The sequence below is a fragment of the Phocoena sinus genome, chromosome 12 (genome assembly GCF_008692025.1).
Source record: "Phocoena sinus isolate mPhoSin1 chromosome 12, mPhoSin1.pri, whole genome shotgun sequence".
NCBI classification, from domain to species: Eukaryota; Metazoa; Chordata; class Mammalia; order Artiodactyla; family Phocoenidae; genus Phocoena; species Phocoena sinus.
In genome coordinates this window covers 8,186,977-8,199,473 of record NC_045774.1, presented here as the reverse complement: position 1 = coordinate 8,199,473, position 12,497 = coordinate 8,186,977, and the positions used below count along the sequence as shown (strand labels likewise).

The 12,497-nt window shown below is 48.6% G+C and overlaps 1 protein-coding gene across 1 annotated transcript; it reads right to left on the bottom strand.

The window, feature by feature from the left end:
- Nucleotides 1-1,883: 1,883 nt before the first annotated feature.
- Nucleotides 1,884-3,052, bottom strand: LOC116763723 (coiled-coil domain-containing protein 86-like). The gene is given in 2 exon segments (XM_032651796.1): nt 1,884-2,635; nt 2,638-3,052. Coding segments are annotated over 2 exon segments (1,167 nt in total).
- Nucleotides 3,053-12,497: the final 9,445 nt, after the last annotated feature.

Sequence of the window (12,497 nt, the reverse complement as noted above, 5' to 3'; positions counted from 1 at the left end):
TTGCTGTATCTGGCCCTATTGTGCTCCACTGTTCCATGGTGATTTAAGCTTACCCATAATTTTTGCAAATAATCACAGCGTTAAAATTTCCTTAACTATCCCCATTTAATGTGCCATCTTTTCCTGCCGGGATGTTTGGCGTCTGCTTTACCCTTGAACTTGTTGCCGAAACACATAGGTTGTTGGGATCATTTCTAAGGAACGTGATAGGTCGATATTCAGGTACTAAAATTTGCAAATGATTTCCTCTTCTATGTAAATTAGAACTGATTCAGATGTATGCCTACAAGAGCAGCACTCCCCTTTGCATTCTTCTACACTTTCTTGTGCAAGAGTGAAGGGGTGGAATCAGGGCAATCTAGCTGGGACTTGCCTGTGGGTGTGACACGCATGGGAGCACCATCTCGTGTCCTCCCCATATTTCTCTCTAGACTCAATTCTCCAGCCTTGGATTCACTTTCTGGTCGATGCCTTGTGCTCCCATCCCTTCCTGGATTGATGAGGCCCTTAAAGCATTTAGTGGAATGAATGGCTGAATGTCTAAACACCTGTATTGGGCACAGCGCTGTCCCCCTCGGAGTCCCTCAGCATGCCTTCCCCAGCCCAGCCCTTGTTCACCAGCCATTGTAAATTACAGTCCCATGTGCCTTCCTTTGGTGCCTTTTCAGAAGACAGTGCGGGATACAGAGGAGGTTTAGAGAAGCCCTTCAACTGAACACACCCTGGGGAATTCCTTTGCCGACACTTCTGGGTTTGGGTGGGTTTCTGTCACAGGTTTTGCCTGGACACATCAGATGCATCATCAGATTGCGGGAATCCCCCAAAACGAACAGCCTGGTGCCGTGGGGGAGTGTCTGGAACCATCATGAAATGTTGCAGTTGATTGGCAGGTCAGATATGATCAATTACCAATGAAAATAAAAAGAAAGCCTGTGAGGAGAAGAGGAAGAAAGGAGACCAGACAACTCAGCAACGGAGGCAGATAAACTCTCCCAAGCGGTCCATCCCCAGCAATCCCGAAGAGCTTTCCCGTGTGAGTTCACCCTCTCACCACACAGAGAGGAGGCCCACATCACAGGGAAGTCAGAGTTGGCCACAGTCTAGAGGCAGAGACGTGTTCTTTATTCCATATAAGTCACAAAAATGGGAAGCCTTTTTTCTTTCTTTTGCTAAGAGATCAACTTACAAATGGGTTTGGGGAAGGGAGTGGGTGAGCTTGGTCAGTTTGGTTGGAAGGTTTAGAAGCCAATTCTGCATACTCCACTTCCGCTTTGTAGAAAATTTGTTTCTGATCATCTGTTACTGATTTATTTAATAAAAATGAAGTTTAACAGGTTTTTTTTTTTTTTACATTTTATTTGTTTATCATGTTTTCTCCATCAGAATGAAAGATCCTTGAGGGCAGGGACTTTTGTCTGTATTCCCTGGTACCTAGAATTGTGCCCGTACACAGCAGGCATTCAATAAATATTTCTGCTGTAGTCTGGATGGCATGAGTTAATCAGATCCCTGGGGCTTCTGCAGAGTCTGGTACAGGAAAGGGGGAGCTAGATAGACCCTGCCCCTGCAACCTCCCCATTTTAACCTTGAGTGTTGAAAAGTGGGGCGGAGCTGGATTCAGTCCGCTGGGTGACAGGGTCAGTGGGATGCAGAGGGACCCAAAGCAGCCTTTGGGGAGGTGTGTGTGTGGAGAGGTGGATTCCTGACTTCCGGCCTCCTAGCCTGGGTTAGACCCAGGACTCTGAGACAGAACATACATATTTTGGGGAGTCACCCTCCAGTCACCAGCTCCCTGAGGAACCAGAAATTACTCTCCGTGGTTTGAAGGCACTTGGAGAGAAGCGAGCTGACCCTCCTCCCTCCAGTCTCTGCCAGGTCCCAGGCTACCTCTGCGGCTCTGTGCGCCCTTTGGAAGGCTCAGAGCCCCGTCTCGGTGGAGCCCCTGTTTGGGAGGCACGGAGTTGGAGTCCTGGGTCAGCAGAGGCGTGGGGCCAGTGGCCCGAGGGCTGCCGTGTGTGACACGGCGGTTGGCCACTGAAGGCCTCGGCCATCCCGAGCTCGGAGCTTCTGCAGCTGGGCCAGTGTCTGCGCTTCTCCGCGGAGCGCAGCTGCTGCTTCTTCGCCCGCCTGCGCCTGGCGGGGTTCCGGGTCGCTTGGACGATCTCCGCCTTCCGCTCGATCTCCCGGCGGCGTTTCGGGTTCTCCTCCCCCAGGTGCCGGGCCAAGTCCTTGGCCAGCTCTGTCTCCTGCCGGTCTTGCATCTTCCGCTGCCAGGATGTGCGCAGGGGCTTCTCCTGGACCATCTGGGAGACGCTCTTCTTTGAGCGGTCCTTCTGCAGCCGCCCGGACCTGGGCTTCCCCTTCGGGACTTTAGGGACGTCCTCCTCCTTCGGTGTCTTGGACGCTGGGACCTGGGCTGAAGACTCTTCTCGCTTCTCTGGCCCGAGGCCGTCTCTTTCCGGCTGCCTGGCCGGCGGTGGCTTGCTCGGCTCACGGGGATCCCGGGGGTAGCCGGGCTCTGGGGTGTCAGCCCTGCAGCGGCTGAGCGGGCTCGGGACCCGGGTAGGGCTCCGGTGACCCGGGCCCGGCTGCAGCTGATGTCGGGGGTACCCCGCGGGGGTCTGCTCCTTACTCTTGGCAACTCCAAGTCCGCTTCTTCTTGGTCCTGGGAAAACTTCGGCGACTCCCCAGTTGGCTTTGGCTGCGGTCGGAGGGATTCAGAACTCGATTCCGGCTGTCTTTGGGGCGACTCCAGGCCTGGGTCTTGCTGACGCTGGGGGGACCCTGGGCCCGGCTCTGGCCGCTTTCGGGGGGACCCCAAGCCTGCCCCGTCCCGTAGACTGGGTGATCTCGGGCTTGTCTCCGGCTGATGTCTGGGAGACCCCAGGCCGGGTGGCCGCACCCTCCGAGGAGACCCGGGCTCCCTCTTTTCTTCTGGGTTCGACTCGAGCTCCACAAGGGCCCGTTTGGCCCGCAGAACTGAGGTGGGGTTCTCAGGGGACTCAGGCTTTAGGCCTTCCAGCCGCAGGCTGCGCCTCCGCGACGTATCCATGGCCCGGCCAGAGTTTCTAAATCGAACAGTTACTTTTAAAATCTTATAATTATACAATGAGATACATAATTAATAATTAACATGAGATTTTTGAAGATGCATGGTAACTAAATAACCCCTTTAGGATTTTAAGGCATTACGTGCGACTATATTTTTTAAAGGCCTCTCTTGGCATAATTTGAGTATTTTTGGTACCCAATTTTATCGGACTAACCCAGATAAAGGGATTTAAAGTGAATGAAGAATCCATAAAAGACACATGAAGAGAATGGGAAACACACCCAGTACTTAAACAGCTAACGTGAAAGAGACTATTTTATTATATGTATTCTGGAAGATAATATCAAAAAGGGTTTTACAAGCAGTAAAAAAAAAAAGACAAAAAACAATAGAGCTGTTTCTCTAAATAAAATATTGCACATAAGACCCGCAACATGCAAAACTGAGGAAGCTCCTCCTGTTGGTGCCCAGGTGGGGCCTGGGTCCAGCTGTCCCGTCCCCCATCCCTCTGAGGTCCTGACTTGGAATCCCCAGCACTCTACAGGAAAGAGTCTGGAAACCTCTAGACTCTCCTTCTCCGCTGTTCTCCATACGCATTCAGAAGTCCGTGAGTAAGTGGATTTAAAATGTGAGAGGAGAAACGTTAGACACAATAAAGGATTTTCAAAGCATTGAACTGAAGACCCCAAACAGAATTCCAGTGGCTTCTAATTGTTGATAAAAGGAAGTACAAAAAGCAGCCCCTTTAAGGCCACTCATGATCTGGGGTCAACCTTTCTCTCCAGCCCAGTCTTCCACCATCCAGCCCTGCACCTTGTACCATGCTGTAACCCTCCGCTGTCCTGTCTGCACCCACCTGTGGCACTGAAACGGGGAGAGTCTGAATGGGATGTGCTGTAAGAATAACATTGAATTTTGAATTCAATGAATTCAAAAGTGTGAATTCAAAAGTGTGAATAAGGAACGTATCTCAATAATCTTTATATCGGTGGCATCACATTTTTGACGTATTGGGTTAAACAAAATATATTACTAAAATTACTTTTACCTGTTTCTTTCTACTTTTTTAGAAAAATGTAGCTGTTAGAAAATGTACCTTACATATATTGCTTGCATCTGTGGCTGCTTCCAGCCAGTGATCTGGCTGGTAACACAGGTGGCCCTTCAGGGGCGTCCACGGGCAGTGAGGTGGGGGGGACCGTGGAGAACCAAAGTATGTGCCCCTAGTGAGGCAGAAATGTGGGCCCAGTTGTCTCTAGGCCTCCCGAGTTTATAAAAAGACATTGGACATCTGGTTGTAAGTGTGTGTGGGGAGTGAGTTGCTCGTGAGTGTACATGAATTTTCCAGACTTTTAAAGGTTGGCAACTATTCCATAATTCTAAAAACAAATCTAGCACAATACTGTCCAAGCCAAACAAAATATGTCAGGAGCCAGACCTGGCCCACAGACCGCCAGTGTGTGCGATGCTCTTCACTCTTTCCATCTTCCCAAGGACTGTGCGTCTAGCTGCTTTGCCCCACGTCAGTTGGGAGGGCTTCCCAGGCCGGTTCCCATATCTTCCCATCCCCAGCATCTCATCTGTGGCACCAAATATGCTAAGCAGGTGATTGTTAAATGACTAAATGAATGAATGCGTTCTGGAATCTTCTTGCTTGGAGGTTCTTCAATGGGAAATATTTTTTCCGGGGTCTGAGTTGTGGTCCTGCCCTGAAGGGAAATGGGGAACCAGCTACTTTACCTGCCAAGACCCTTCTCATTTGAACAAACACTGCAGAACATCCATTTCTTGGAACAAAAGGAGTTCCTGAAGGTTTTTTTCTGTTAGTGTTGAAAATATTTTAAAAAGTCAGAAAGTGTGATTCCTCCAGCTCCATTCTTCTTTCTCAAGAAAGAAATGTGTTTCCATACACATTTAAAATTTTTTTGTTCTAGTTCTGTGGAAAATGCCATTGGAAATTTTTTTTTTTTTTTGTGGTACACAGGCCTCTCACTGTTGTGGCCTCTCCCGTTGCAGAGCACAGGCTCCGGATGCGCAGGCTCAGCGGCCATGGCTCACGGGCCCAGCCGCTCCGCAGCACGTGGGATCCTCCCCGACCGGGGCACGAAGCCGTGTCCCCTGCATCGGCAGGCGGACTCTCAACCACTGCGCCACCAGGGAAGCCCGGGACTTAATTTTTAAATGAGTTTTACCTGGAACCACAGGACCTGGGAAAGCTTCCACGCTCCTCAGGCCCCGGGTGCAGGTGCATCTGTGGAGGAAGTGACTTCGTGTCCTGGTCTGTGAGCGGCAAGGTGCCCCCAGGCTGTGCGTGGCTGGCGGTGAACACAGGTTGCTCAGGAGGCCACGCAGATCGGAGTGTTCTGCACCCCCTGCACCCTGAGTCATCGGATCCCGGTGAGAACAGGTGGACTTACACAACCATACCCTTGCCAACATCCTATTTTGTAACATATACACTACAACATTTCAGAACTCCTGGAGGTTTAAATTCCTCAGACTTTTTTTTTTTTCAATCTAGTAATTTACAATGTAACCACTTAAGTGTTAACCTTACTTTTCTGAGCCCCACAGCATAGTCACGTCACTCACTGTCCTGAATCCTTGAGAGGAGGAGCTGATGCCCAAGCAGAGACACCGGCCACGTGGCCCAAACGTGAGCCGTTTGCTCCGTGCGTTTCGGTACTGCACTAACACAATCAACTTTTGAATTTGAAAACTTTGCAGTTTTCAAGTAACAACAATAAACATCAATCAAAAATCCTAAGTACTTTACATCACTATGTAGGAAGCCAGCCAAAGTACCTACCAGGAAAACCTGGAGAAAAATAAGAAAATGGGCAAAAAAAGAGAAGCAATTAAAAACGGCTCCCTCTAGGAATGAACAGGTAATCTAGGAACTTGAAAACGGGACTCCTGAGTACACTTGAGAAAAGATGTGTCTTTCTAGTTACCAGCACATAGAACTTGGGCTTTGCATTTACTAAGTTCCTTCCAAAACGTTGCGTGGTGGGCTTCCCTGGTGGCACAGTGGTTGAGAGTCCGCCTGCCGATGCAGGGGACACGGCTTCGTGCCCCAGTCTGGGAGGATCCCTCGTGCTGCGGAGCGGCTGGGCCCGTGAGCCATGGCTGTTGAGGCTGTGCGTCCGGGGCCTGTGCTCTGCAACGGGGGAGGCCACAACGGTGAGAGGCTTGCGTACCGCAAACAAACAAAAAGAAAACCTTGCGTGGACCTCAGCAACACCGTCACAAGATCACGTGTTTTTGGTGAAGTGCACGCAAGTGGGATATTTTGGCTGCTCGCGGCCAAGACCGTTGTCTCTCTGCCCTTCAGCTTCCCCCTTTGTCATACCTCCCCCCATATCAGGTGGAACTGGAAAGTCAGCGGGCCTGCGGGTGATCTGTCTAAAGAGAAGTTGAGTTAAGCTTCGTGTGATACATACATTTGTATCATCTCTCTCTCTCTCTCTCTCTCTCTCACACACACACGTATATAGATATATCTCACAGCCGTCTCCACCCACAATTACATCATTGCCAGCTGATGTAGGAGCAGCTTCCAGGAATTCTCCTGCCTGCCCGCTGCTGAGTCCCCCAGGTCAGACACAGATGTACAAAGACAGGAATTATTGCAACATGAACGTGAGCTCCAGTGCATAGAATCAGAAGTTACCCCATAGAAGTTCCTCCAGCATCAGGAACGAGAATTGGGAGCAGAGGATTTAGTTCTCCCTGATGCCTATTCAGAATTAAAATTCTCTCTTACCAGGATTATAATGCAGTGTGTGGAATTATAAATACGTTGTGCAGCTTTGTTTTTCTTTGTTGGGAAAAGTACAGAATAGAATTGATCAGAACTCCTGTGTTCAGGAATAAAGACACAGACGTAGAGAATGGACTTGAGGATACGGGGAGGCGGAAGGGTAAGCTGGGACGAAGTGAGAGAGTGGCATGGACATATATACACTACCAAACGTAAAACAGATAGCTAGTGGGAAGCAGCCGCATAGCACAGAGAGATCAGCTCGGTGCTCTGTGACCACCTAGCGGGGTGGAATATGGGGATATATGTATACACATAACTGATTCACTGTGTTATACAGCAGCAACTAACACAACATTGTAAAGCAATTATACTCCAATAAAGATGTTAAAAAAAATAAAATAAAAGTAAGGAGAAAAAAAAAAAAGAATTCCTGTGTTCAGAGGGCATGAACTTGCAGCAGGAATCCAAAAAGTTGAGTGTGTCCATAACAGCCCCTGGGGAAAGGAAGATCGATAGAGATTTCCCCAAGTTTGATAATGATCCAAAAACTTTACACAACATCATCAAAAATGAGTTGAGAAGCTGAAGGAAACTTTTCTAAACTATCAGATGGTAAAACAACTAAGCTCCAAAGAAGATTGAAGTAGCTTTTCATTTTCTCTACAAAAAATAGTATCAAATTGTCGCTGTATGAAGAGGTGATCAGGATACGCAGCCTAGTGCTCGCTTCGGCAGCACATCTACTAAAATTGCAACGATACAGAGAAGCTGTTTTGTCCACGGATGTGTCCTCAGAGCCTAGAGCAAGGCCTGGCACACGGTAAGCATTCAATAAATGTCTACCGAATGAATGACCTCCAAAACAAAATATGCAGCCAAAAAAGTAGGAAAAGGGTATTACAGTCAGACAGCTAATTAATACAAATCGTATGATATTCTTCTAGGTCTAGCGATGTTTTTTTTTTTAGCGATGTTTTTTATTTGACAGCTTTTAAAAATTTGTAACGTACTGCGACTTATCTCCTCATTCCAAATTAATATTTTCACTAGGTACCTAATTTCATGTTCAAATTTTTAGATTCTTTTTCTTAAAGAGGACAACTCCCAAATTGTGTAAGCTTCAGGCCCCACAAAACCAGATCCACCCCTGCCCTTGGGTGAAAGTGGAGATGACGTTCAAGAGAAATGTGAGACACATTTTCCTACCGGCGGAGGAGGAAAAAAATAAGGTAAAAAAAAAAAATCCTAATGACAAAATAACTGAAGAGGAAAATCTGAAAATGGCTAAAATTCAGCAAAGAAAAATGAATCCTCTGGCCTATAGGCATTCTCCCTCCTCAGCAGTTTTTCTTCCAGCAGCAATAGCACCCCCAGGGTTCAGCCTGGATGACAAGCACTAAACAGGCTTCCAGAACATGTCCACTGAATGTCCTAATTCAGAACCTGCCTCCCCTCCCTTGCAAGACCTCAGCCTGGCCCCTGGACCTCCAGGCCAGATAATGAAATTCAGCCTCTGCCTTGTAGCCCTCAAAGCTGGCTCATTCTCATAGGTAGGTGCTGTTCCCCATGAATGAATGGGAAGCAACAGACTCGGGGTCTCAGGGTCTTATGATTAGTGTTTCTTTTACTCACCACGAGGATGAAATTGTCCTGAGCCATCGATGCTCTTTTCCATCGCTGGCTGTGCAAGAAGCAACCATGTTAAGCATAAAGTATCCCTTCCAGCCCAGACCCTGTCAATACACACCTGACCCACCCATACATCATGTACTGTTTGATTTGCTCATCCAGACAGAAAGTGAAACGGGCTTCCTGTCAAGACCAAAGCTTTCCCTCTACGCAGCCCATCTCACTTGCTACTGGTCCTCATTTGAACTTGGTCTTGTCTTGCTAACTCTAGACTGTGGCTCTGACATCAGCTTCTGGCCTCTCTTGCATCTTGGCAACTCTTCAGGCTCCGTTCCTGGCCTGGAAGCCCGGGTTTTGCTGTGCTCAGTCTGCCTTCCTGCTCCCTCTCCACCCAGAAACAAGATCACAGGGCCAGCATCTCCCCGTCTCTGCCCTCTGCTCCTTCTCTGCGCCCTTGGCCTCGCTCACGGTGCTCATGCTGCAACCTTTGTTCCCAGGCCCTTCCTATTCTTCTTTCTCTGCCTGTTTGAGTTTGAACGTTGATTTTGGGCTCCGGGTCGGCAGCCACGTCCCTCCTCCACGCTTGGCTAGCTCCCAGAACCCAGGGCAAGGCCAGATCCCTGGAGACCCACTGCCAAGGAAAGGAAGTTGAGCACACACAGTCCAGTTTTGCTTTTTCCCTTTGTCTGAACTTTCATGTTGCCCCAGACGAGCACACCCCCACTCTAGACCCCACTCCACAGAATTTCGCTGACTCACCCGTTCCAATGGTGGGATGAGGACAGGGTTTGGCAACTAAGTTTATCAGGATAGAAGGGTTGGGAATTACCTGGCCCAACACTAAGTCTGGAGCTAGGACATCACCAGCGCCCTGTAGTACCGTTTTGTTAACCCCTAGGTTCACCCAGCTCACTTCCCTCCTTGTCTAGAAACCAACCAGCTTCCCAAGACCAAAAACACGATATGCAAAAACTTTCAGGAGATTATGCACGCTGCAGGCCTCATTGTCTGATTTAAGCTTTGTCTAGGAACCTCTGTGTAATGGCCAAGCCTGAGAATTTGGTCACACACGCGCACCCTTTCATCTTTCTTCATTTCTAGGTGGTGATGTATTTTTATGGTTCTTCAGAATGAGGAGGTACAAATGACTGGGGTAGTAAAGAAAGCCTTCCAAACAGTTTATATTTAAAATAAACTTAATCCAAACACTTGGATATAAAGCAAATTAAGTAGAAAAAATCGTTTTGACAACACAAAAAATGTGGGCAATTTCCTAACACAGCACTTTGTTCATTGCTGAAAGGTGTTTCATCAAACCTTGCAGCTATGTCAGAACTTGCAACATCAAGAAGGCAACTTCGAAGGGAGTGTCCATCAGGTACCATATCTGAGAAGTTAAGCTAAAAAGGCTGATAAAGAATTAAGATGATATAATTCCAACTTCAAACTTTGAAATATCCAAATTCTCCACTTCGGCTGGATTCCAACCAAGTGAAACGTACTGAGAAATTAGGTCTCGGTCTTCATGAGACAGAGTAAAGCCGAGAAGAAGTATGGAGTGACAGGACGTAGCAACTTCCTGGATGACAAACTTCCCCTGAGCTTTCTCCAGACTCTCATCTGGAATTGCCAACAGTCAAGAACAGATACCAAAAGATCACATCTGGTAAAAGGACCACAGGCCAAAGTGACGTTGCCAGCATGGGTTGGCCTGGATTTTGTCCCATGTTCTACCCTGAATTCCTTTTGAAGCAGTGATCCTGTGTGGGGCATGGCTGTCCTCCAAAGACTTCAGATTTAAAAGTTGTATGATATTCCCTTAAATCTTGTTCTTTGCTCCTGTGACTAACTCATTTTGAACTGATTATACGTTAATTGCTACAAGCCTTTCTTGAACAGTTGCATGCCATGTCTAATCTCCCTTGTAGCCATGTGAGGGCTCTGAAGTTCTGGTTCCACTTGGGATGTGATGTCCCCAAACCCAGACCTGAGCACGGGGTGGTTGGAGGGGGTGGGGAGCAGCCCTTGGTCCCCTGATGGAATGTAAAGAGCCAGTGGAAGTCAACTACATTCGGATAAACTAAAATCAAAGACAGGCCCGTGGTCCAGCTGAGGCACTGACCCAACAAGGAAGGCAGGGAGGCAGGGTCCAGGTAATGGAATGACAATGAGGGTCGAGGTGGGTTCTGAGCAAAGGGTGAGAAGCGTAGTTTTAGCAGATAAATACTTCACGGGCAACTTCTCCAATAACCAGTCTCTTCTAACCTCATCAACCTGTGACTATAAAATAAATTTTTCTTCCTTTTAATAGCATATTTTCACCGTACTAATTCCCTGGTGCTCTAACTGCCAGTAGGAGCATCTCCCAATTACATCTTCCCACATACTTTGGGGGCACTGCCTGTATCGGTTTATCTGTTCTTGCTTAACAAATAATCACAAACCAGCAGTTTAAAAAACACACATTTATTATTTCACAGGTTCTGTGAGTCAGGAATTTAAGCATGGTTTAATTGGGTCCTCTACCTCAGGGTCTCCCACAGGCTGCAATCAAATTATCAGCCGGGGCTGGGGTCTCATCTGAAGGCTCCACTGGGGAAAGGTTCATACTCAAGGTCAAGTGGTTGCTGGCAGGGTTCAGTGCCCTGCTGACTGGTGGCCAGAGGCCACCTCAGTTCCTGCCACGTGGGCCTCTCCAACATGGCTTCTTGAGGGCAAGTCAAGAATGCGATAGAGTCTGCTAGCAAGACAGAGTCACAACCTTATATATCCTGATCAGAGAGGAGACTCTCCGTCACCTTTGTTCTCTTCTCTTGGTTAGAAGCAAGTCAGTCAAGGGGATGGATTGCATAAGAGTGTAAATGCCAGGGTCATCGTGGGCCATTTTTGAAGCTGCCTTCTACACCCCACCGCCAGAATGAGTTGCTAAGACCCCCTGGCTTAACCCCTGGCTCCCACTGCTGTCTTGGTTGCTGGTGGCCCTATAGGGAGACCACCATGCTGACACTCATGCTCCCCACATCAAGAGTGAGACAGGAGTCTGCTCACGGTGACACTTTACCAAGAGCCCTTGGGATTAGGAAAGCACAGCTCAGAGAGTGTGCAGCTCAGCCCGCAGCTCAGCCCACAGCTGCTCCTGGAGGGTGTGCTCTCAGGGTCCAGACACAGGCCCCAGCGTGACCCCAGGGGTGCCCTACCAGACAGCCCCCACCTGGATCCCAGCCCACAGCCATGCAGCAGGCCCTGGATGCCACCCACCAGCAGAACTGCCGCGACTCTCCTTCGCTTACAGCCGTCTTTCCCCAGATGTCCCACCCCAGGATTCACCTTTCCTCTGATGACTGGGTTGGGAACACCCATTCTCTTCCAGGGCAAAGTCCCTTCCCACCTAAAGTGTGTGGTCTGGCTCCATGGTCTAAACAGGACGATCACAGTCCATCAAACACTCCAAAGCAAGAAAGTCCACAATCATCCACCACCCATTCCTGCAGTGCTACTTATTCAGTCTTAGAAAACACCGCGCAGAAGACCTAAACCTCCAGCCCAGGGTGTGAGCCACGTCGTTCCCATCCTTCTCGTACTTTTCCCTCCAGGGTCAGGGCAAGAGAAGATCAGCCAGATGTTCCCACTGCTTTTGTCTTTAGCTCCCAAGTTCTTGGGAAGAAGTGCTTAGGCACCCCCCCCCTAAGAACAATAATGCTCAGGCACAAGACAGCCCAGCTATGGGGGCAACAGTGCCAGTGATGTGCTCCGATGATATTGTTGAACACAGCATCTCAGCCTGGATCATCTTTGGGTTACTTTGCTGCATTCAGGGTTTCCTCTGGGCAATGGGTAGGCAGTCTTTCTGTGACCAAATGTCTCTAACAGATATATGCTAATCTCTACCTCAAAAAGCAAAAAACCTTTTTGGCTCCTAAAGTTTCTGTCTTTTCAGCTTCAAAATAATGCAATGGTTTAGTCCCCACCAGGCACTCTCGAACAATCCCCAGAGAACGGGGTGATGAGGACGCTCAGGAGACCCAGCCATTGATGAGGACGCTCAGGAGA